The 24,833-nt window shown below is 34.2% G+C and overlaps 3 protein-coding genes across 6 annotated transcripts in view; 1 reads left to right on the top strand and 2 right to left on the bottom strand.

The window, feature by feature from the left end:
* Window positions 1-1,886: 1,886 nt before the first annotated feature.
* Window positions 1,887-11,685, bottom strand: LOC133200781 (UDP-glucose 4-epimerase-like). Of its 2 annotated transcripts, none has more exons than XM_061336577.1 (10): window positions 11,604-11,685; window positions 9,349-9,488; window positions 9,007-9,104; window positions 8,642-8,755; window positions 8,134-8,310; window positions 6,700-6,880; window positions 4,573-4,658; window positions 4,326-4,403; window positions 3,318-3,432; window positions 1,887-2,926 (listed from the first exon to the last, which is right to left on the bottom strand). In XM_061336577.1, exons 2-10 carry the CDS (start codon window positions 9,470-9,472, stop codon window positions 2,874-2,876), a joined length of 1,026 nt encoding a protein of 341 aa, XP_061192561.1. In that variant the 5' UTR covers window positions 9,473-9,488; window positions 11,604-11,685; the 3' UTR covers window positions 1,887-2,873. The 2 variants fall into 2 exon arrangements, with proteins under 2 accessions (XP_061192561.1, XP_061192560.1); XM_061336576.1 differs by lacking the exon at window positions 11,604-11,685 and adding an exon at window positions 11,561-11,584.
* Window positions 11,686-12,055: 370 nt separating this feature from the next.
* Window positions 12,056-19,647, top strand: LOC133200937 (replication termination factor 2-like). Of its 3 annotated transcripts, XM_061336752.1 has the most exons (8): window positions 12,056-12,170; window positions 13,957-14,051; window positions 14,917-15,007; window positions 15,879-16,015; window positions 16,559-16,637; window positions 17,878-17,991; window positions 18,870-18,921; window positions 19,091-19,643. In XM_061336752.1, the coding sequence occupies exons 1-8, from the start codon at window positions 12,102-12,104 to the stop codon at window positions 19,297-19,299; spliced, it is 846 nt and encodes a 281-aa protein (XP_061192736.1). In that variant the 5' UTR covers window positions 12,056-12,101; the 3' UTR covers window positions 19,300-19,643. The 3 variants fall into 3 exon arrangements, with proteins under 3 accessions (XP_061192736.1, XP_061192738.1, XP_061192737.1); XM_061336754.1 differs by lacking the exons at window positions 12,056-12,170; window positions 13,957-14,051 and adding an exon at window positions 14,405-14,430 and having other exon boundaries at window positions 19,091-19,647; XM_061336753.1 differs by lacking the exons at window positions 12,056-12,170; window positions 13,957-14,051 and adding an exon at window positions 14,495-14,516 and having other exon boundaries at window positions 19,091-19,647.
* A 733-nt stretch (window positions 19,648-20,380) lies between these two features.
* The window catches only part of LOC133200778 (lysosomal-associated transmembrane protein 4A-like), a 10,023-nt gene continuing 5,570 nt past the window's right edge, over window positions 20,381-24,833 (bottom strand). Inside the window, exons 4-7 of the mRNA XM_061336569.1 lie at window positions 24,695-24,823; window positions 22,887-22,982; window positions 22,640-22,741; window positions 20,381-21,942 (exon numbers count right to left, since the gene is read on the bottom strand). Of these exons, the coding sequence (XP_061192553.1) occupies window positions 21,871-21,942; window positions 22,640-22,741; window positions 22,887-22,982; window positions 24,695-24,823 (399 nt within the window). The 3' untranslated portion in view covers window positions 20,381-21,870. The remainder of the gene's footprint in view (window positions 21,943-22,639; window positions 22,742-22,886; window positions 22,983-24,694; window positions 24,824-24,833) is intronic.

The raw sequence follows: 24,833 nt of genomic DNA, 5'->3' as shown, positions 1-24,833 counted from the left end.
GATGCATTTATAATATGCAGGAGATTGCCTATTCCCTTAGAATGGTATGCTATTGTTTTTATGATCTATTGATTATTCATAAAAAGTATATACTGTCAATGAAGATATCATAAGCTTTAATAGTGATATATATTGTGTTGTAAAGTATTTTAATTGCATGCACAAAGTGTAATTCAAAGGGAGTATTGGTTAAGTTCAATGAATGTAAGAGTTATCTCCCTTTACGCAGTATTGTGTATAATTGATTGTGCCTGAATGATTTTGCGATATATTCTAAATGTTTTTATGTACCGTATATTTCGGGCAATTATTTATCAGTATAATAAAATACAGTACACGAACTCTAACAGGACCTGAGTATGTATGCAATACCATCATAATACATATAAAACTCAGTTTTGAAGAAACTATTCAAGTTATTTTCATCAAACTTTATACACTAATATTAATTTTCATGTTACATTATTAATGACCCCGGGGTGGGGCATTCACGTCCTATGGACATATTTCTAGTTCTTATCAAAAATATAATCACTACCTAAGGCCAGGTAAAATTAATCTTTAGATTCTCATCCCCGCCCGCCCCTCTCAAAGTGCCCCGCCCCGTTGTTTTTTATTTTTCTTTTTGGGTGCCAAACGTATTATTTTCATGTATTTTTATTCAGCAAGAATCTGGGTCAAAATTTAAGAGTTATCTCCCGTCTGTATTAAAAGTCGCGTGGCGCTATTTATAGCAAAAAAACTATGTGAAGAATGGAGAAAAATCGGCAATAAATGCAGTTTAAACATGTAAGGAAAAGATAATTTGTTAGTAAAGAGAAGGCAGAAAAGCAAAAATAACATATAAACACATCTAGATACCATCACTGGCATGGACAAGTGTTTAAAGAGATTTTAATCAAGTAAAAACAGACGAAGAAAATACACATGGTCAAGTTTTAAATAACGATCTCCAGATGTATGTGATTTTGCATAAAAAAATAAAACATCGTCCAAAGACTTAAGAGAATAATAGTGCTATGGAAATGTTAAATCTTAAAACTGTTCAGGCCTAGGCTTTTCAGTAGAATATTTTACAGATTTACACAATCCTGTTTTGCAAATATGATATATTTTAATGTCGAACATGTCAAGTCTCAAGAACGATTGAATGTATCAGGACAGTGTAAATCTGTGATATCTGTATATCACACAGAACAGGAGTTGTTGGTAAAACTATAAGGTATTTGGGAAAAGGCCGATGAGAAAACATGCATATGCAATTTATTAGGATCAGCACCTCATTTTGTTTGGCGTGTGCCGTATATCCGTGTACTTGATAATTTGTTAATAAAACTAACGTTATATATATTTTTTAATTTTCTATAAGAAGAATCTTCTGTAGATATTTAAAAGAATATGAAAACAATAAAATATATTCATATTGGCATTAACATATGTAAAATTTACGTGTACGAATGTTTTGTTGATACTTTCAATTATAAAAAATAAAAAATAAAATTCGCCCACCCGCCCCAATTTTTTAGCAAATTAGGATGAGAATCTAAATTTTAAATTTATATGGCCTAATACATCAAATGATTTAAGAGATAGGGGGTTATATTTTTTTGTCAAGAAAAAAATCAAAAGTGAAGCGCCAACCCGGTACCATGATCCACTGTAATGCAGTATAGCAATAAGATAGTCAAACAACATATGTGACAACTTGACTTGAGATACCTAACACATGTAGTATAAATTTTATCCATGAATTCAGTAAATAAAAATTTATTGACTCCTTTGGCTGGAGTGTAGAAATGTTTCTCTTGATCCTTTATCTTAAAGATATACATGTATCTGATCAAAATTTGGCTATATTTATGAATAAAATAAAAAGAACAACCAAAGACATAAATAACATTTATTTCTGCCTCTGCAACAATAGAGGAGAGGGTTCACCTCAAGAGAAAACCTGACAGAATATTAATATAGACAGTTCTTTTTCTGGGAGGGGGAAGGGGGTGGGGGTGGAGGGGGTTACTCATTTTTATACTTTTCTACAATATGGGTTGATATAGATTGATATCAATATTGATATATTGCAGAAAAAGAATAAAAACAACCACTAGTTCTATGACAAATATATATTCATTCAAAGTTAACCTTTGCTGTCTTGCCTACTATTCCACCAATTCACCATTTTATAAGAAAAATAATGTTCATCGAAAGAAAACTACAAATAAATACACAGTTCAATAAAATAAATGCTTTTAATAGAAAAAAATGTTTCACATTCAAGTATTGTTATTGCATTAATTGCTGCACAACCATTTTGGATTATATGCCCCTTTTGTGACTGATAAAAGTAAATAAGAAAGGATTTTTAAACATATTTAACCACAAAGTCTGCCCAGCAGCCTCAACATATCAAAATTTAGTTTTGTGTTTATAAAAGCTCTAGTACCGATATTCTGATTTTGTGTTTATAAAAGTTCTAGTACTAATATTCTGATTTTGTGTTTATAAAAGCTCTAGTACCAATATTCTGTCAATATTATGTAAGCAATATCTATTCCTTTACAAAGACATTCAACCCAGGCACTTTAGCAGCCTGGAGGACTAAAAGAAATACAATTATACTGATTTTTTTTACTTATCTTTCTTCCTTCATTTTTTTTAAGTGCTTAAGCATATGTAAAACAAATAAATCACTTTAAATATGATTTGTAGAAAACTGGCGGAATTTATATGACAGATTATGGTGAATGATTTGTAACCTTAATAAATAACACCCGACTGGCAGGTAAGAATCATTATTAATAAAGCACTCTATGGCCCTCTAATGCTGCATTGTCATCCCATATAAGTATATTCTTTATTCCTATTCTAAAGGTCTATTTTCGGAAACCATTTGGATTCAAAGACTGCCATCGCCAGGTGTCTTCACCTGTAATAGGTAAAACCATGCACTTAATCAGCAAGTCAGTGGAATTCCAGTCAATATCTAATTATCTATATCATTTAAAATCAGGAAACAAAATATTGGCAATTTGAAACTAATCTGTACATGTTTCAATTATTTGAATTAACTACTCTGTCTAGTATTACAGTAAAACACGCTTACAAAGAAGTGCCAGGAATGACCAGTTTTGATTTGTTATAGCGATAATTCGTTATATCAGTTAAGTTCATAATACCGGTATGACTTGAAAGAAAAGGAAATGAAAATCACTACTGTAAGCATGAATTCATTATAAGCATGTTCACTATAACTGTTTTTTTTTTACTGCACTTTGATTATTTAATCAATAGTAAGAATTTTACACCAGTGTACTTACACATCTGTTTGAGATCACGAGTTGCTGACCAGCCTAATTCCTGCTTGGCTAGATCTGCATTCCCATACACTGAGGCTACATCACCTGGGCGACGATCTACTTTTTTGTATGGAATCTGGAAATGAAAAAAGTAATTGGACTCACTCTACCACAGACATCCATGAATGACTAATCACTGACAGTGCCTCATGTCTTTTCTTCTTCAGTTACCAGTTTGCCACTGGCTTCCTCACTTACAGGTTTGCCACTGACTTCCTCACTTACTGGTTTGTCACTGACTTCCTCACTTACCCGTTTGCCACTGACTTCCTCACTTACTGGTTTGTCACTGACTTCCTCACTTACTGGTTTGCCACTGGCTTCCTCACATACAGGTTTGCCACTGACTTCCTCACTTACCGGTTTGCCACTGGCTTCTTCACTCACCGGTTTGCCACTGACCTCCTCACTTACCCGTTTGCCACTGACTTCCTCACTTACAGGTTTGTCACTGACCTCCTCACTTACTGGTTTGTCACTGACTTCCTCACTTACCGGTTTGCCACTGACTTCCTCACTTACCCGTTTGCCACTGACTTCCTCACTTACTGGTTTGACACTGACTTCCTCACTTACTGGTTTGACACTGACTTTCTCACTTACTGGTTTGTCACTGACTTCCTCACTTACTGGTTTGTCACTGACTTCCTCACTTACTGGTTTGACATTGGCTTCCTCACTTACTGGTTTGACACTGACTTCCTCACTTACTGGTTTGACACTGACTTCCTCACTTACTGGTTTGACACTGACTTCCTCACTTACTGGTTTGTCACTGACTTCCTCACTTACTAGTTTGTCACTGACTTCCTCACTTACTGGTTTGTCACTGTCTTCCTCACTTACTGGTTTGCCACTGGCTTCTTCACTTACTGGTTTGTCACTGACTTCCTCACTTATCGGTTTGTCACTGACTTCTTCACTTACTGGTTTGACACTGGCTTCTTCAGTTACCAGTTTGCCACTTACCGGTTTGCCACTGGCTTCCTCAAAAGCTTTGGCCATTTCCAACACGGAGTAACCTTTTCCTGTTCCAAGATTGTACACCTGAAAATAACCATATCTTTAAACTTGTCTTTAGAAATTAAAAATAATGTTTATATTTTTTTAAACTAACATTTTGTTTTAATTACAACAAATAATATTTCTTCTGGTCTTACACACACAGGTAAAAATATCTTAATACCCAATTTTTCAATATCTTTGTGTCACTTACCTTACATCCACAGTTCGTTTCAATTTTTTTTTGAGCTGCCACATGGCCCTGAGCTAAGTCCACAACATGAATGTAATCACGTACCCCTGAAATAGGTCAGGACAACATCCAGTGAAAAACATCAGAACATTAAATCATATATTAAAAAATACCAAAAATAACAACATTTAAATCTATATAATTTAAATCTATACAATTATCTTTTTTTGTTTTGCTTCACAAAAAAATGCTTATAAAGACTTTACATGGTAGTTATTTCCAACTACAGTACAGTATTTGTAAATCACTTTAAAGGTTTAATCAGATACTCTGCTATTAATAAATTAATCATTTATTTATTGCATTGTAAGTGTTTTCATATACATGTATAAACACATGTTACATACAATACTGAAAATGAATATCTGTGTCACTAAGCACATGCATGACTAAGTACAAAAACTAAAAATGAATATCTGACATGTCACTAAGTACATAAACGACTAGGTACAAAAACTGAAAATGGCAACATATGTATATGAACTTTGTATGGAGGCTCTAAAAAGCTACCTTTTAATTGATTAACTAATTATCAGTCTCCTCAATAAAGAGCTAGGTTCACCTTGTGCATCAAATGGCGCTGTCAACACTTCATTTATACAATTATCACCTTACATTTAACACCAAATTTTAAATATTAAATAGACTCATAACTCATGGTTCACTCTCCAAGGTTTAATTAATGTTTACAAATTTCACTAGTATAGCTGTTTTCTTTGAGTTTTACAGAAAGGAGTCTTACAATATTTTGATCACTTCTTGCTGATGCAAGAAATAGGTAGACAGCAATGCATCAGGGTTCTCCATCATTTCAGATTTAACTGTGGCGCAAGACTTACGCCATGTGCTAATATTCGCGGTCATTTCGCGACCGAATTTGCGAAGGAACCATGAAATAAATTGAAAAACACACTACTCCTATGAATCAATAAATTAATACACAAATTAATTAATGGGATTAACTAATTGGAAAAATGATTGATAAATTCAATAATAAAAACAATTAATCAATAAAACATAGTGTAAAACAAAAATTAAGATGTTTCCGAAATATACGTATACTGTGAAAAAGACTCCATCCCCCCTCCAAATGCATACGTACTTGTAAATAAACAAATATTAGCTTACAGAATCTGAAAATACATGTAATAGTACCAGTAATTACTATTTTCTAGCATTTAACCCTAATTTAAAAAATAATTTTGTTTACCAGCCGTGTTCATTAAAGGACAGATGAAATTCTGGTAGGTCACCAGTCATAGACATCTAGTCTATATATTTGCAATTATTAGTCTGAAGTATCTTAAACTTGTATATTTTGGTGGATGTATTCATTATTTGTTAATTTTTCAACATTACAAAAATAAATGAATATTTACGATCGATACGGATACGATGTTTTGACTCGTAGTGCCAATGCAATTTTAGAAACTTGCATGTAGTTATCTGTAAAACTATAAAAGCAATGAATTAATTGGTATTTTAAAATTCAGTTGTAGTTATCGTGAAGTGTGAAAAAAATGGCTTGTCGCTTTTCATTCATGTGTTTAGCTAGGTCTGGAAGATAATTAATTGTAAAAGCCAAACAGTGGATTGTAATTAGAGCACATTAACAGTTTAGCATTAGAAACTGAAACACGCCTTTACGGTACATCATTAAGAGTCTTAATTAAGTTTATTTGATTAATAAATTTATATATTTATCTTACTGACGACGATGATGTTACTGTGGTGCTAGAGAATTTAACTGTGGCGCTAGAGAATTTAACTGTGGCGGGGCCGCCACGTTAAACGTCCTATGGAGAACCCTTATGTATTTACAAATCTATACCTAGTAAGGTCTTTGTTCCATACCATTTAGTAAATAACTTGCACAGTTTTGTTATAAAAATACTTTAAATCAACTATTCTGATGCAGGAAATTGGAAATTAACAAGCACTCATGCAAATTTAGATTTTTTTTTCATGCAAGTTTAGAAAAAGCTAAATATAAAAGAGCAAGAAAAGTTTTAAAGAGTAGAAGAAGGCCTACACAAGCAAAAAGCACTCAGTAATCATGACAACTGGCGTTCTACCAGGGGGCAGCACCTGTTCCATCAGGTGTGTCATAATCGCTGCCGTATACACTTAGCTCTGCTCTCTTTCCAACAGCCACCTGTGCTATAAATGGCATCAAGTTGTTTGGAATGCCTTGGGGGTCTTCCCCGATCTTCCCTGATTTGTGTGCACCAACAGGATTAAAGTATCGCAGCATGATGATGTTCCAGTCCTATAGATCACACAAGTAAACATATACATTAGACAATGATAAAGTTATGAATAATCACCTCGACACAGAAATAATAAAACTGATGTTTAGGCTTGTAAAATATTACCACTGGCTGTGCTATTTGCATAAAACACATAAAAAATTCAAATACATTTTACTTTTTTAATCTTTTTTTCCATATTCTTCTTGGTTCATCCTGTTCCTAGTTTTAAATTTTTCTAAAAGAATTTTCTACCCATACATAAGTATAAATTTCTCTGTGAGTTTTTCTACCTTGATCCTAGCTGTATATATTTCTACCCTTGAGTTTTCTTCCCTGTTCCTAGTTGTAAATTTCTTTACATTTGTTTCCTAACATGTTCCTAGCTGTCGATTTCTCTATGCTTGAGATTTCTCCCCTACCTCACTCTCTACCATCAGCTCATACATTCACCTCTGTCGTTGGCTCACATATATCACAGTGTTAAGCACAAGAAATAGTGTGTTTGTTTTAATTCATTGTAATTAAATTCCTGCACTAATGTATATATTTACTAAGTAGATATAGAATTATTAGATTAATTTGAAATAATCCTTGGAATATAACATGTTTTTTACCTAACAGAAATCCCGACATGAGCCCACTGCAGAGGTGTCTCAGTCTGAGAGGGGAATGAATGACAACTCTGCGAGGGAGATTGCCCCTACCTCTGTAATTTTTTCCACATTTGAGTTCATCCCACTCCTAGCTTTAAATTTTTCTAAATTTAAGCTTTCCACCCTGCACTTAACTACCAGTATAAATTTCTCAATATTTGAGTTTTCCAGTACCCTATTCTTAGCTGTAAAATTTTCTATGTTTGAGTTTTCTACCCCACTCCTATACCTTTAATTTTCTCTACCTCTGAGTTTTCTTATTCCTAGCTGTAGATTTCACTACCTCTGAGTTTTCTACCCTGCTCTTAGCTGTAAATTTCTCTACCTCTGAGTTTTCTACCCTTACCTGATTTTGCTAAGATTGTCTCAAGACCCTGTGGCTCCTAGCTGTAAATTTCTCTACCTCTGAGTTTCATACCCTGCTCCTAGCTGTAAATTTTACTACCTTTGAGTTTTCTACCCTGCTCCTATAGCTGTAAATTTCACTACCTCTTCGTTTTCTACCCTCCTCCTATATATAATTTTTTGCAAACTCCAGTATTCTACCCTGTTCCTAACTGTTAATTTCTCTATATTTGAGATTTCTTTCCTGCTTTTAACTATGAATTTCTACTTACTGGCTCAGCTTTATGCAGGTCCCTCAGGATTTCTTCGATAAAATATTTGGTTTTCCCATATGGATTTGTACAGCCTCCTACTGGGTGCTTCTCATCAATAGGTAAATACTGTGGACTGCCATACACTGTGGCTGAACTTGAGAAAATCAAGTTCTTTACTCCCCTCTCTTTCATCACCTAAAGATAAACAAAGGTAGTCAGCAAATCTTTTCATATTGCATCCTTAAACGGACACTACATCATAATACAATATAACATTAAACTAACAGTAATATGTACACTACAAGTAGGAACCAACCATGTAAGTAAAACAATGATGTGTTTTATATATAATTTCTTGTAGCTTTTTCTAAATCTTTATAACAAATTGCAACATGTATATTTTCCATTGATTGATAGGAAACTCCAGAAGGTCCCCTTATGAGCTCCTACAAATTTCTCTCCCTTTGATTCTCTCCCTCCATGCCAAAGAACCAGATAAACCTTGTCCCCCAATCAAAAAACAAACCTCCAGAAGATTGACTGTCCCTCCGATGTTGTTTTTGTAATACAGCAACGGCAACTGACAAGACTCCCCAACTGCCTTAAGGCCAGCAAAATGGATGACACTGCTGAACTTGTGCTGTAAATCAGAATACAGGTTACATACTGGTCGGGAGAATATGTACTAATGTTAATAATATTTTGACTTTTCCCCCAATACAGTTACTTCAGAAACAGCAATTCTAGATTTAATTATAATAAAAGAGCTTAGAATCATTTTTACTCTAAGCACATTTTATTTAGTCATCCAATGAATGAGGTTTGTACGAGTTTTGTGTTCCTAAATGATGACTCGCTTTGCTTACCAAGTTGACAGAACAAATTACTAACTTTACTAAATAAATCCAACAAAGCTGGTTTGTCTAAGAGATCCACACTGTAACTCGGTACAGATTTTCCTGTAATCTCTTCCACTCTTTTTATGCTTTCTGAAACGATGCAATTTTTATAACCTTCAAAATTGGCTTGATACACTAAATATAAAATTTTGCAACAATTAAAAAATACTACCACTTCTTATCACCCAAGAGAAAGAAAATTTCCAAATTTTTATGTAATTAATCACAATACATGTATTATCTTTGATATACATGTATTAAATACAGTTACTAAAAATATATATATATATTTTAATTAATTAAATAAAAATTAATGCAATGTGGAACAACTCACCCATGCTTGCATTAGCAAGGTTATCCATCACAACCACAGAATACCCCGCCTCTATCAGCTCTATCACAGCATGGCTTCCAACGAACCCCGCCCCTCCTGTCACCAAAATACAGCTGTCTCCCATGGTGTGGCTTACAAAGCTGTCAATCAAACAACTAAACCATTTATCATGTATATGTTACACTCAACATTTTTTATAATCTTTGACTATAGGGTTGTCCCTAAGACCTGGGGGCAGGGGAATTTCCCTGCCTATAATGACATAATCCCCTGGTTATTCTGGTATTCCCCTTTAACCCCCTGTTAGGGGAGGAACCCTAGACCCCCTTCTACTTTTTAAATGTCCCCTGCTATTTCAATTCTTTGGGACAACCCTGGACTATGTCTTGATTTCAATTATTTTCGTGGGCCATAATTTTACAATAGCTCCATCATGATCGGTTGACTTTACATAGCTTGCTGTAGTTAAGTAGCTGTATTAACCTATTCAAAGTACTTTGGTTAAGTTGTTTCAAAATTTTTTTTTCCTAAATTTTATTCAGAATGTTCATAAAGTCTTTAGTTTGGTGATGGGTTAATTAGTTTTCTACTATAAATACATTTTTTCATACCATGCATGGAAAAACTCCTTTTCAAAGAGTGACTTTTTCAGAGAATATATAGTTGACATAATTCTTAAGTTTTCTTGCTATCAAGCCATATCCTAGGGGTTTATCTACTATCGAACTTTGGGGGGGGGGGGAATAAAATGATGTTCACCAATACCTGCTTACAAGTTAGTTCAGTGCACTTTGAAGTAAAAGGACAGAATGATTCGAATGGGTGGTTCACATTGTGACACCATTAAAAAAAAAATTGTTTTTCATTTTAATTTTGTTTTAAAACGATAAAAGACATGTTGTACATGTCACTGGCATTAAATACCATTCAGGAATAATATAGGAGTACCTTTCTCAAACTGCTAAATGCACAGGTGAGTGGATTTGTTTGCAATAGGTGTGTTAACTATGGAAAAGAATTGGAACGACTTTACTTTACCGGTCCCCAGAAAAACGCGCTAAAATATAGTGTCGCCATAGGCGACTTCAATATATATGAGATCGCGTGAGCGATCGAAAAAAATAAAAAATATGAGGTTTTAAGCCTTTTTGACCCCAAATTCGAATTCTACGGTTAAAAGTTTAGTTTAAAACTTCGTTTATAAACGAAGTTTTTAACCTCGTTTTCTGAAAAAAAGTAATAAATGTTGTTTATTCAGTGAAAAGGAGACAAAAAATAATTGTGAACGAAGCGCGTGCGGCACATGCTTAGTGCCGTTTCTTTCGTACTTAGCCATTTTTTTCATGTAAACAAACCAACGAGATGTCGTTGAAGCTGAATTAAGATCTTGCAAAAAATACAGATGCAACTGAATTTCTTAATTAATCTAAAAGAACAAGACACTATAAACCCTAATCTCTCGGATGGTATGCGAGGACTAACCCAAATCTCCCAGGCGGATGCTAGACTAACCCATGTGCGAGGACTAACCCTAATCTCTCGGATATATGCGAGACTAACCCTAATCAGTCGAAAACTTATGCAAGGACTAACCCTAATCTTTCAGGTGGGTGCAAGACTAACCCTAACCAGTCGAAAAATGTGCAAAACCAACCCTTATCAGTTGAGTGACGTAAATCTTACGTCATAGTGCAATGAGCGCGCGGATCTTGCGGATCTGGGGACCGGTAAAGTAAAGTCTACCCAAAGAATTTAGTCATTGCCTAACATATCTGTGATTTGTTGATATGCCATCACAATTCTGTGCAGCAGCCAATCAAATGACCCACGCATATTAATTACATACGACGATATTTCAGAGAGTTTGTCCACGGGTGTTGAGTAAAAGATGAGATCACCCAAGGGTATCAGACGATGATACCTCAGCTGATAAAGCAGAATTAAGGGGGGGGGGGGGGGCAAGGGTAGAATCTTGGTCAGATTCACAGGTACTTGGGTCTTGGTTTATAAATTTGTATACCTATTGAATATGACAAAAAGTACTTTTTATCATATTCAATAGGTATATACATATTTATAAACCAAGACCCAAGTACCTGTGGTCAGATTCGCAATTTCTCCCCTCCTGCTACACATTAAAATCAGTATGAGAATTTTAAATTTATGAAACGTATTATTAGAGACACTGTGAATAAAAATTACTATGATTTACAATGGACGGAGATTTTTCTTCCGGGTCGGTTCTCTTGTTTTACCTGTCACGTTGCAAAACTCTTGAATTTCTCCGAAACTCTGCTTATGTAGGTTTGTGAATTTTGCTGTCTCTCCAAAAGTCACCCCATATAAATACTGAGTTTTATTTAGTGTTTATTAAGTAAATCTACACGTTCGATAATGCTTAATATGGTTAATTATATGTAAATTTAGGTAAAGTTCTTAAAATACGAAACTATTAGCATTGTTTTCCTATACTTACCAATTCGTGCACATTCTATTCATCCTTATCTGATAAAACCCGTTTCTTCGCTTCCTCTTTTTTCTCTCTATATAGAAATAGTTTCAATCAATATCTAACCTGCTAACCATGCTAGTAGAGGGCCTAAGTCTTTTTTTTTCTTTTTTTGTAAATGTTCGAATTGGAAACACTTTATGTACGCTTTAACCTGTTTAATCATATTCCGAATATTACCTATTACGTCACATACGATACGAAATTTTTGTGTTTTAGCTTAATTCTGTCATTTTAGATCAAAATGGGATGTGATGGTGGTACGATACCTAAGAGGGATGAACTTGTCAGGACGAAGAAAAGACCAGAGCAGGTATTGAGGAGATTGTGAAAAGAATACATTTATTCTGACAATCTGCAATGTTGAAAGATTGATTGTACTTTTATACTTATTTTCACTCTTAAGACGTTAACGTATGAAGGGCTTCAAATGTAGACCTTTACTCGACACTCAGGACCATCAACTTAGATTTGTTGAGGTTGGGCTTGAACCCACAACCTTCTGATCACTGAGCAAGTACTCTATCAACTGAGCTACCAGGACAGTGTCATTTCACAAACGGGATAGGCAACTCCTTCAGTACCATGTTTATTTACCCAAAACGTCACATACAACACTACAAGTTTTCAAACAACCTTTTTTCCCTGTAAAACTTTTAGTGTTTTGTAAATGTAATCTGTTCTTATTGTTTATAGGGGTAGATTTTTAATAAATTTTTATCTATCTCTCTATACTACTCACCCCCAAATATTGAGTATTCTGAGTAGAAGCAAAGATTGTAAAATTCATGAGCTAAATATAAGTAAACAGCCACCAGAATATGGCAAAATCTTGAAAATTCGGCCAATCAAGGGTATGTGTTGATTTTGAAATAAAACATTGTAATACTTAGAACTGCAAGTGACATATTTGAATATTTTTTGATTGATGAATGAAGGTTTTGTTACATTACATTTGATAATGTAAATGATATATTTAATTAGAATTGAACATACAAAATCGTGCCTCTTGTGAGATACTGAGAGAGTTGCTTATTCCATTAGTAAAGAGGTCCCTGGTTGTTTTAAGGATAAATAACACAAGCAAAAAATTTGATGCATGGATTGATCATCTATATTTTTTGACTGATTTTAAAATGAAATGACTTAAATAATAAATTCCTAAAATATAAAGAAATTGTAGATTTTTTCAGATGTCCAAATATGCAGATTTATGCCATTTTCTATTTATTTTGCACACATTTTATAACATTATCATAAAAATCATACAAAATTTCCACACTTACTCTGGCAAACATTGTTCAAGTTATCTACCTATATAAACATAAATCTATTAGATGTATTGCTTATTTCTGGAAAAGACGTTTGTGTTATTTATCCTTAATAAATAGCTTTAAACACTTTGATTATGTTGATAGATACTTGAAGATGTATTGCTGATGAATTAAATTTACAAGCCCCTTTCTTGATCTTCACGTTACATTTGATATTGAGTCCGCTGGTGAAACTGCTAATTCTACACCTCATAAATAGTGGATCTACCATTTTCTTTTTGCATACTGGTAGCACAATGATGTCACAATTTTCAGACAACTTCTGTATCTGCGCTAAATGCTTCTTGTTTTTCATGATGTTTTCTTCAAGAAATTTTCTCTATAATTTTGACAACTCCAATAACCCTGAATCAGGATTCTACACTTCACAGATAATCCTCTGACAATTCTAACACCAGAGACATTTTTAGTGATGAAAGATTTTAGAATGATGTCATTTACATGTTTATTGAGCGTGCAAACATAAGTTTTGTGGTAGAACATAAAATTCTTTTTCTGTTACCGGTAATATTTTCAAGTCGTTATTATACTTCAACCATGTTGCTATGTGTGAATAGTGAATTACCGTAAGAGTCTTAGAATTTTTTCACATGGACTGGCAAAAATTTTCTTGATTTTAACTGAAACTTGAATTTCCTCCCTTCTCATATTTTTTGGAAAGAGAAGTTTGTCCAGTGCATAAAAAATACTCAAAATATTTTATGAATGTACAATCTCTATCAGATTGCAGTAAGCAAATTAATGAAACCTTATATGTCATTATAGAAAGATAAAACTGCTGATCTTGATGCCAAGTGGAAACATTGTGCAATAACTCAGGAACAACTTCGTGAACCAATCATGGCATGTGAGCTTGGCAGGTAAGTCAAATATATAACCAATCATGGCATGTGAGTTTGGCAGGTAAGTCAATATATTACGGATCATGGCATGTGAGTTAAGCAGGTAAGTCAATGTATAACCAAACATAGCATGTGAGCTTGGCAGGTTAGTCAATATATACCCAATCATGGTATGTGAGCTTGGCAGGTTAGTCAATATGTAACCAATTATGATAAATGAGCTTGGCAGGTAAGTCAATATGTAACCAATCATGGCATGTGAGCTTGGCAGGTAAGTCAATATGTAACCAATCATGGTATGTGAGCTTGGCAGGTAAGTCAATATATAACCAATTATTGCATGTGAGCTTGGGGGGTAAGTCAGTATATAACCAATCATGGCATGTGAGCTTGGCAGGTAAGTCAATATATAACCAATCATGACATGTGAGCTAGGAAGGTTTAGTCAAATATGTAACCAATTATGGCATGTGAGCTTGGCAGGTAAGTCAATATGTAACCAATCATGGCATGTGGGCCTGGTAGGTCTTAAAATTTTCAAATTTTAGTAAAAGCACAAAAAGACTATACAATTATATCTAATTGTAATAGGTAAAGGTGAGCACAACAAATAAGCATATATATATGCATGTAAACATTCAGAGAAATTAAACTGAGAAAAGAAACCATTTATTTTACATGTACATGTATCACCCAAAATTATTGTCACTGAATTATCTCATAATACAGAAAAGGAGTTATAATGTTGACATGTTAGATTTCTAATGCATAAAGTGAAATAGCTTATGTTAATTTGCATACATTTATTTACTTCATGGTTTCTTTCCTTACCGTGGCCAATATGGCAGAAAATTGACTTCATTGTAAATTTGTGTTTTGACAGGTTGTACAACAAAGAGGCAGTGTTGGAATTTTTGATTGACAGGACTAAATTTGAGTGTGCCTCAAGCTTTGAACATCTGCGTGGTCTCAAGGTACTAGATGTATGATTAAGATATGATATCTTACTGTTGTTTGAATTCATTCAGTTCATCAGGTAATGGCATCTTTAGCTAGTGTATATATCTATTTTCAATCCTACCTTGGATCAATAAAATTATGTGGCCAGGTGGCCTCATTATCAAGGTGGATTCAGGTGCAGTGGAATAGGTGATTATTATTTTTAGACTAGTAAAGGCAGGTAACAATAGTTACACATGTTGGTGTAAACAATATTTTATTAGAACAAAAACTATTAATGTAAATTTTTGGGAAAAAGTTTAAAGGAAACATCGGGTCTAGAATAACTTTTTGATATTTCATTCACTGAATGGTCATTAATGAATTTTACTCTGATACTATTTTATTAATAGTTAAGCTTTTCTGTATGTCATTGCTGCTAGAGTCAAGATTCATTCTCAATATTATCTCTTGAAATTCCTTAAAGTAGTAGAAGCATTTTGTTAAGTTATAATGCAGCAGACTGATACAGCATTCATGTTTTCTGGTTACAATGGTAATGTACATTATGTCTTAAAATTTTGGTGGTAAATGTTTAATTTTACAGATAAAATCTAGAAAATCTTCTGAAAAAATAGATAAATTGTTGGGGAAAAATTACCCATTAGTAAAACATTGTTATGTAAGGTTAAGTAACTTCATAGCTTGTTTCTTTTGGTCCTTTTGGGTTAATGAATTGTGGCTTGAAGCCCTTGACATTATTATATATAATTTTTATATTAAGGAAATGCAGATGATATATTTGTTAGACTCCTTTAATGCTATGTGAACTAAATTTTTAAATTTTATTTTGATTTCCATAGATTTTTATTTATTTGAATAAAAAAAAAGTCATTCTATTTTTAGGATTTAAAAGAGTTAAAATTGACAGAAAATAAAGGCTATGGACGACCAAAGAGTGAAAAAGGAGACAGCTATATTGACACACAAGACGCCAAGTACATCTGCCCGGTAGTGGGGATCACCATGAATGGAAAACATGGGTAGGTAAAGGGAAAGTAGGAAAGTAGCGGTTTACCTGAAAATCATGGGTAGGTAAAGGGAAAGTAGAGGTTAGGCTGGAAAACATGGGTAGGTAAAGGGAAATTGGAGGTTAAGCTGAAAAACATGGGTAGGTAAGGGGAAATTGGAGGTTGGGTGAAAAACAGAATTGGTATAAAAGGAGAAACATGGGTAAGTATAGGGGTTATAAACCATTATATGATTTAGAAAGGGAGTGGTTAAAATTTTCGTGTTCTAAATGATAATGTATTTTGTGTTCTAAATCATTTTTTTTCAGCATACATTGTTGAGTTAAATGTATTATGCAATTGTTTATTGTCCCTTAGAGATTGAACTGAACTTTAATTGGAATTCCTGCACTTGAATTTAGAAGTTTCTTAAAAATTTTCCAGGAAGTCACAGTAGATGGGGAGATGTGACCAGTTGTATTTAACTAAATACATGTATATCCATATGTTATCAGGCTGAATAAGTACATGTAGGTTGACACAGAGACTTGCTGTTAATTCATTTTGTATTTTCAGGTTTAGCTTCATCTGGTCCTGTGGATGTGTTTTATCTGACAGAGCTCTCAAAGAAGTCAAATCTGACATCTGTCATAAGGTAAGGTAAAGGTCCAAAAACTGCCACAAATCTGACATCTGTCATAAGGTAAGGTAAAGGTCCAAAAATTACTGCAAAAACTTTAACAGTCAGGACTGACAACACTGAGTGTCATTTGATCATTACTTTTATTATACCCCCGCTCCAAAGGAGAGGGGGGTATACTGTTTTACCCTTGTGTGTCTGTCTGTCTGTCCGTCTGTCTGTCCGTCTGTCTGTCTGTCTGTCCGTAACAAACTTTGGTCGCAGTTTTCTCAGCAACTACTCATCAGAGGTGCTTGAAATTTTAACACACTCTTTGTTTAGGTATGCCATATGGTGGGATTCATTTTTGTACGAATTCGATGTCAACTTCCTGTTTATCCGTGCGTTTGTCCGTACCATACATAAAAAAATTTGGTCGTAGTTTTCTCAGCAACTACTCATCGCAGATGCTTGAAATTTTAGCACAATCTTTGTTTAGGCATGCCATATGGTGGGATTCATTTTTGTACGAATCCGATGTCAACTTCCTGTTTATCCGTGCGTCTGTCCGTATCACACATAACAAACTTTGGTCACAGTTTTCTCAGCAACTACTCATCACAGGTGCTTGAAATTTTAACACACTCTTTGTTTAGGCATGCCATATGGTGGGATTCATTTTTGTACTAATCCGATGTCAACTTCCTGTTTATCAGTGTGTCTGTCCGTACCACACATAACAAACTTTGGTCGCAGTTTTCTCAGCAACTACTCATCATAGGTGCTTGAAATTTTAACACACTCTTTGTTTAGGCATGCCATATGGTGGGATTCATTTTTGTACGAATCCGATGTCAACTTCCTGTTTATCCGTGCGTCTGTTCGTACCATACATAACAAATTTTAGTCGTAGTTTTCTCAGCAACTACTCATTGCAGATGCTTGAAATTTTAGCACAATCTTTCTTTAGGCATGCCATATAATAGGATTCATTTTTGGAACAAATCCGATGTCAACTTCCTGTTTATCCGTGCGTCTGTCCATACCATACATAATAAATTTTGGTCGTAGTTTTCTCAGCAACTACTCATCACAGATGCTTGAAATTTTTTCTTTGTTTAGGCATGCCATATGTTGGGATTCAGTTTTTACAAATCCGATGTCAATTTCCTGATTATCACTGTGTTTGTCCATAACTGAACTTGTGTATTCACATCAGAGCGGGGGTATTATTAGTGAGCATTGGCTCACAGACTTCTTGTTTCTTTTTCCTCAGTGTGGCAGTAAATTCTCCAGAGATGATGTGATCACATTAAATGGGTCTGATGAGGATCTGGAGCGATTACAGCAGAGAATGAAGACGAGAAAGGAACAAGCCAAACTGGCAAAGGTAAGGGATAAATATAGCCAAACTGGCAAAGCTACAGGATAAGTAAGGCAAAACTGGCAAAGGTATAGGATAAATAAAGCCAAACTGGCAAAGGTATAGGATAAATAAAGCCAAACTGGCAAAGGTACAGGATAAATAAAGCCAAACTGGCAAAGATACAGGATAAATAAAGCCAAACTGGCAAAGGTACAGGATAAATAAAGCCAAACTGGCAAAGGTACAGGATAAATAAAGCCAAACTGGCAAAGGTACAGGATTAATGAAGCCAGACTGACAAATGTGCAGGATGAATGAAGCCAAAGTGGCAACAGTACAGGATAAATAAAGCCATATTGCCAAAAAATCTTTGGAGACAAAATGTCAGATTTGTTTACTGGACAAACACCGTCAAACCTTTGTTAGACAAAATTTCAGATTTTCTCACTTAATACAGTCAAACCTTTTAGTACAAAATGTCAAGACAAATAAAGTCATTCCTTTGAAGGACAAAATGTCAGATTTGTTTACTGGAAAAATAGTCAAACCTTCGTAGAACAAAAACTTGCTTACAACTAGTCACACCTTCCAAGGTCAAAATGTCACTTCTTACTGGACAAATAAAATCAATCTTGCTTACATTAAAAATACATCTTACTTGATTATTGGATAAAGATAAGTCAACCCTGTTTATTGAACTTTCTAAAGGACAAACACTGTGTAGAGTTGAATTTGTTTATGGGACATGCTGGACTAAAACAGTCAAACTTTACTGGATAAGTACACAAATATTAACAGACAATTACAGTCAAACATGTTTCATGGCAAATACAGTGAAGCCTTTTTTTTTAGGAGAAATACAAACTTATATACATGGTTATTTTTTTTTAAATTTATTTCAGAAAGCTAAAAAGCACAAAGCTGAATCAACAGAATCTGAATCAAAAGTCACAGGTGAGTCTTACCTATAATTCACAGTGAATGACAAGAGAGTGCTGTATTCTGAGCAGGAATATATATGTACTTAGGAACATTTATGTGGAAGCTCATGTATATAGTTCTAAAACGAGTTCAAGAGGAAAGATGGAAACCGTGTTGCTACATATTTTTTAAATTGTTTCAGATGCAAAGAAAGCAAAAACAGAAAAGCCATCTACCAAGAGCTCTTCCCGTGAAGCATCAGGGGGCCCCAAGGACAAACTTGTGACCCACACAAGCATTCAGAAGGACCCTAAGGCCAGCTCTACCTACAAGTCTCTCTTCACCTCCAGTAGCAAAGCTAAAAATCAACAATCCGCTCACTGGGTCACTTACAATCCATTCTATAACTGACAAGGGGGATGTAGCCAATAAGCCTAGCATTATATGAAGATGTACACTGAAAATATTCATCAGATCTAAAGATTTCCAAACGTCATATGAATTGTTTGTACATGTATTACAATTCTTAAGAGAATTCCAATGATGCATACAATTTTTTTTAATATTGATTCATGGCATTAGTCAGTGGGAACAATATTCAAGGGCAAATAGGAATCTATTTTGGAGGTAGTTCATTGACTTTGATTTGGTCATATAAATGATAATCTGCAGTTTTTATAAACATGTATGTACCACAAGATATATTAAAAGTATAACAGAAAGATTACCGAAATGAATTCAAGTTGTCATTGTTTGTACAAAATTATCTGGATTTTATATCCCTTGAAATTTGGTATTAAAATAAATATTTAATTTTAAATGACTAATTTAGTTATTGTTTTAATAAAATTTATGTGTTTGAATTTCTTGAACTCCTTTTGTTCAGGCAGAAAACACCCAATTACTTTTTGTTCAAAACTGTACCATTGAACAAGGAACCAAAAGTGGATGACAGGAATTAAAATCAATACATTTGTACGATACTCAATACACTTGTACGATACTCAATACACTTGTACGATACTCAGTACACTTATATGATACTCAATACACTTGTACGATACTCGATACACTTGTATGATACTCAATACACTTGTATGATACTCAGTACACTTGTACGATACTCAATACACTTGTATGATACTCAGTACACTTGTGTGATACTTGATGCACTTGCATGATGCTCAATTCTCTTGTACACTTGATACATTTGTACAATACTCGATACACTTGTACGATACTCAATACATTTGTTACTCAGTACACTTGCTCAGTATCAGGTACACAGGTACCGGTACTCTTTTGATACTGGATTTAACCTCTGGAAGACATGGGAGGAGGGTGGCCGTTGTCTGATGTGACGACTACAAATCTAATAACCACTCCTATACATTTTTACCTGTAATCAGGATAGAAATGTCTGTTGTGGTCTCCAATGTTATCAAGTTTCTTTGGACAACAAGGAAGCCATAGGCATGAAATAACAAAGCTCTGGATTTTTGGATGAAGTTTATTGAAAGGAAAAAGCCTTACACATGATTGTTTAAAACCCAAACATAAAGCTTACCCTAAAGCACCATCCTCGTATCACATAAAATTGTCCCCTATAAACGTGGAAAGGTTGACAATGTGGAAACATTGAAGAAAATGACAACTGGCTAATGATCTCAGTTCCACACATTAATTTTCTCATCATGAGAGAAGCAATCAATACTACTCCTTCATCCAAATTTCCCCTCTAAATTTTTTAAATAAGAAAATCTTCAATTCCCACCTGTCAATATAACCATGTTTATACCTGTGTCAGGATTCAAGGAAAGATCAGTACTCCCATTTTTAAAACATCATCTCTGAAGTATATGTGTCTTAAAATTGAACAATTTACTCCATCATTTATTTCCTGTATAACAGATCATACCCATCTTTCATGTTTAATAAAAGATATTTTAAGATATTCTGATAATTATGACCTTTGACCTGGATTCCTTATACAAGTGACCTTATCTGCCTAGGGCATTCTTCCCTGCTTTCAATAAATAACTTTACAGAGTTGTTAAAATTCACTGGAGACAAATAACAAAATTCCACATGTGATTGACATTTGATAGGATGACTGCATGCATGATTAAAACACAATTACCCAGTTCTTCAGTCTCTTGGAGACTCGGTATAAAATTTCACAGAACATAAACCTGCCTTATCCAGATAGTAGTCCATAGTGACTGTTCATTTAATATCAACAGATACCTTAATCTAACTCGAGACTTTGATGTAATATTCCTATGATCTGATGTATACAATAACAGGTTCTCTGTATACAGAGTGATATACAGCACTAAGACAGAGAACTAGTAAACCATTATACAATCAGCTCCGTTCTATAATCCTGTTAACTTGTAATAATGATGTGATGAAATACATAAAACACAGAATTTCAGTTGATACTGTCCAAGTCATACAGAAATATCAGTTAAACATCTCCTGTAGAAACACCTGGTCTCACCATGATGTTCTTACTTTCTCTTTTAAACCAGCATATAACTTAGTATCGGGTCTTTCAGTCAAATAATCAATATACAATTGTATAAGTGGATAATATCAACTGAAAGCTTATAACAAGACAGCTAAAATGATTAATCTATGTACAGCATATAAAGCTTAGATCTGACATTAATAAACAGAAATTCGTAGACAGTAAAAATTCTTCTCCTTTCTCCTTTAAAATTTTCACTAAATTTTATCCAATTCAAACAAAAATGCACAAGTTAATGTTTATTTACATCATAAGAAAAGTGATAAAATCGTTCTCATTTCTGTCCTTTCCCAAATATTACTATATTTATAATTATGCAACGTTGTTATTTAGATGTGACGTATCAAATTTTAGGAAGGATAAGTCTGAAAACAAAAGAACAACATTGTGCTAATTGTCTTGATATCTGAACAGATTATCAGTGACCTTTCTCATGATGCTCCTGCACTTTATGCTGTGTAGGGTGGGGGCAGACCCTCCCCATTCCTCATTGCCTCTTCATACTTTGGGGGCAGCAGAACCTGCGATAAAAAATCGATTAAAAATCAGTGAATATGGAGTTATTCTGGTGCCTATCTAGCTATCTGGACTGACTGGATTTGTAAATCAGTCAATATGGATTATTCTAGTGCCTATCTGGCTATCTGGATTGACTGGACATGATGCTTGGACAGAAGTCTTTGACTGTAATAAATATGGTCTGACATGTAAAATTTAAAATTAGATATTTCCTTTAACATATGCTGGTCTAGATATTCTAGATATAGTGTATACAGAAATTGACAACCTAAAGAAAGAAAAATGCATGAACATAAGTATTTTTTCTACATCTGTGTATATAATTTTTCACAGATTCATTATGAACAACCCTGCTTTTTACATCCCTAAAATCTAATGAGACATCAAATTCAGTTATCTATTATACCTTTGTTTATCTTCTGACTGATATACATGTATTACCCTATACCTGACATAATAACTGCATATGAGATAAAACCTGAAGATATCTACTAATAGATAAGATTTATTTCATATACTGTTATTTTAGGAACAACAAAGTAAGCGTTTTTTCCCCAAAATGTGGCCATTTTTTTTTTGAGATACCTGACCTCTGACTGAGATTGGGATACCTGACCTCTGAGATTGAGATACCTGACCTCTGAGATTGAGATATCTGACCTCTGACTGAGATACTTGACCTCTGATTGAGACATTTACCTGTGAGTCTGGGTCTACAGAGTATTCTCTGATCTGGTTACAGCTGACATTTCTGGATTTCAAGTAGTTGTAACAGCTCCATACCATTCCAATCAGATAAGCCTAAAATTGATACATACAGATAAAATACCTGTATATTTCTGTGATCTGAAAAAGTCCTACTCTAACAACAGGCAGTCCTTTTTTGTTGGTTTTAGGAGCAATCAAAGTATTGCCCTGTTTGTCTACCTGAACAACATTTCTTTACCTTCATGGACAGGAACAGGACAAAAGCCAGGAGACAGAGAAGCATCAGCCATTGAGAGTCCATGTCCATCAGGTGCTTCAGACCAGGTACGCAGGACTGAAATTATACAAGCAACAATCAACAAACCAGGAATACAGGACTGAAATTATACAAATTACAATCAACAAACCAGGTACACAGGACTGAAATTGTACAAATTACAATCAACAAACCAGGTACACAGGACTGAAATTATACAAATTACAATCAACAGACCAGGTACACAGGACTGAAATTATACAAATTACAATCGACAGACCAGGTACACAGGACTGAAATTATACAAATTACAATCAACAGACCAGGTACACAGGACTGAAATTATACAAATTACAATCGACAGACCAGGTACACAGGACTGAAATTATACAAATTACAATCAACAAACCAGGTATGCAGGACTGAAATAATACAAATTACAATCAACAGACCAGGTACACAGTACTGAAATTATACAAATTACAATCAACAAACCAGGTACACAGGACTGAAATAATACAAATTACAATCAACAGACCAGGTACACAGGACTGAAATTATACAAATTACAATCAACAAACCAGGTACACAGGACTGAAATTAAACAAATTACAATCAACAAACCAGGTACACAAGACTGAAATTATACAAATTACAATCAACAAACCAGGTACACAGGACTGAAATTATACAAATTACAAATAAATTACAATCAACAGACCAGGTACACAGGACTGAAATTATACAAATTACAATCAACAAACCAGGTACACAGGACTGAAATTATACAAATTACAAATAAATTACAATCAACAGACCAGGTACACAGGACTGAAATTATACAAATTACAATCAACAAACCAGGTACACAGGACTGAAATTATACAAATTACAATCAACAAACCAGGTACAAAGGACTGAAATTATACAAATCACAAATAAATTACAATCAACAGACCAGGTACACAGGACTGAAATTATACAAACAACAATCAACAAACCAGGTACACAGGACTGAAATTATACAAATTACAAATAAATTACAATCAACAGACCAGGTACACAGGACTGAAATTATACAAACAACAATCAACAAACCAGGTACACAGGACTGAAATTATACAAATTACAATCAACAGACCAGGTACACAGGACTGAAATTATACAAATTACAAATAAATTACAATCAACAGACCAGGTACGCAGGACTGAAATTGTACAAATTACAATCAACAAACCAGGTACACAGGACTGAAATTATACAAATTACAATCAACAGACCAGGTACACAGGACTGAAATTATACATACAACAATCAACAAACCAGGTACACAAGACTGAAATTATACAAATTACAATCAACAGACCAGGTCACAGGACTGAAATTATACATACAACAATCAACAAACCAGGTACACAAGACTGATATTATACAAATTACAATCAACAAACCAGGTATGCAGGACTGAAATTATACAAATTACAATCAACAGACCAGGTACACAGGACTGAAATTATACAAATTACAATCAACAAACCAGGTACACAGGACTGAATTATATAAAAATAACAATCAACAGACCAGGTACATGCACGCAGGAATGAAATACGCAAATGGAAACAAGATATGCTGTTGAAATATTTTTAGAAAGCTCTTCCTGAGCTCCTTTTCCATTAATTCAAAATAGGTTTCTGAGAAGTGTGTTCACAGGCAATTTCAAAAGTTTCAAGGAACACATTCATAACCTAAAGATCAATATAATGTTGTAATAAAGAAAGTATCAACTCACCAGTCCCTGGGTCCTGAGCCAGATTTTGATATTTGGGGAGTAGCTAAGGTACCCTACGACTGTCAGACAGCTCAGGCAGAAGTCAAACACTTGTAGGCAGAAGAAAGGCAAGATGTATCCAGGCCGATTCTGAAACAGA

The sequence above is a fragment of the Saccostrea echinata genome, unplaced genomic scaffold, assembly GCF_033153115.1.
Source record: "Saccostrea echinata isolate AGI-Se365-2 ecotype Australia unplaced genomic scaffold, CSIRO_AGI_Sech_v1 ptg000041l, whole genome shotgun sequence".
NCBI lineage: Eukaryota > Metazoa > Mollusca > Bivalvia > Ostreida > Ostreidae > Saccostrea > Saccostrea echinata.
Note: the sequence above shows the minus strand (reverse complement) of the source record. Positions and strands in the feature narration are given on the sequence as shown.

What these genes read in the sequence shown, in the direction of transcription:
- LOC133200781 (XM_061336577.1), bottom strand. Translation starts at nt 9,472, where the DNA reads ATGGGAGACAGCTGTATTTTGGTGACAGGAGGGGCGGGGTTCGTTGGA. An exon ending in TGTTGGATTTATTTAGTAAA is followed by an intron (nt 8,756 to 9,006) that starts GTTAGTAATTTG and finishes TCTGATTTACAG; the next exon opens with CACAAGTTCAGCAGTGTCAT. An exon ending in TCGTGATCTCAAACAGATGT is followed by an intron (nt 2,927 to 3,317) that starts GTAAGTACACTG and finishes TACCTATTACAG; the next exon opens with GTGAAGACACCTGGCGATGG.
- LOC133200937 (XM_061336752.1), top strand. Translation starts at nt 12,102, where the DNA reads ATGGGATGTGATGGTGGTACGATACCTAAGAGGGATGAACTTGTCAGG. An exon ending in AACATCTGCGTGGTCTCAAG is followed by an intron (nt 15,008 to 15,878) that starts GTACTAGATGTA and finishes TTCTATTTTTAG; the next exon opens with GATTTAAAAGAGTTAAAATT. An exon ending in AATCTGACATCTGTCATAAG is followed by an intron (nt 16,638 to 17,877) that starts GTAAGGTAAAGG and finishes CTTTTTCCTCAG; the next exon opens with TGTGGCAGTAAATTCTCCAG.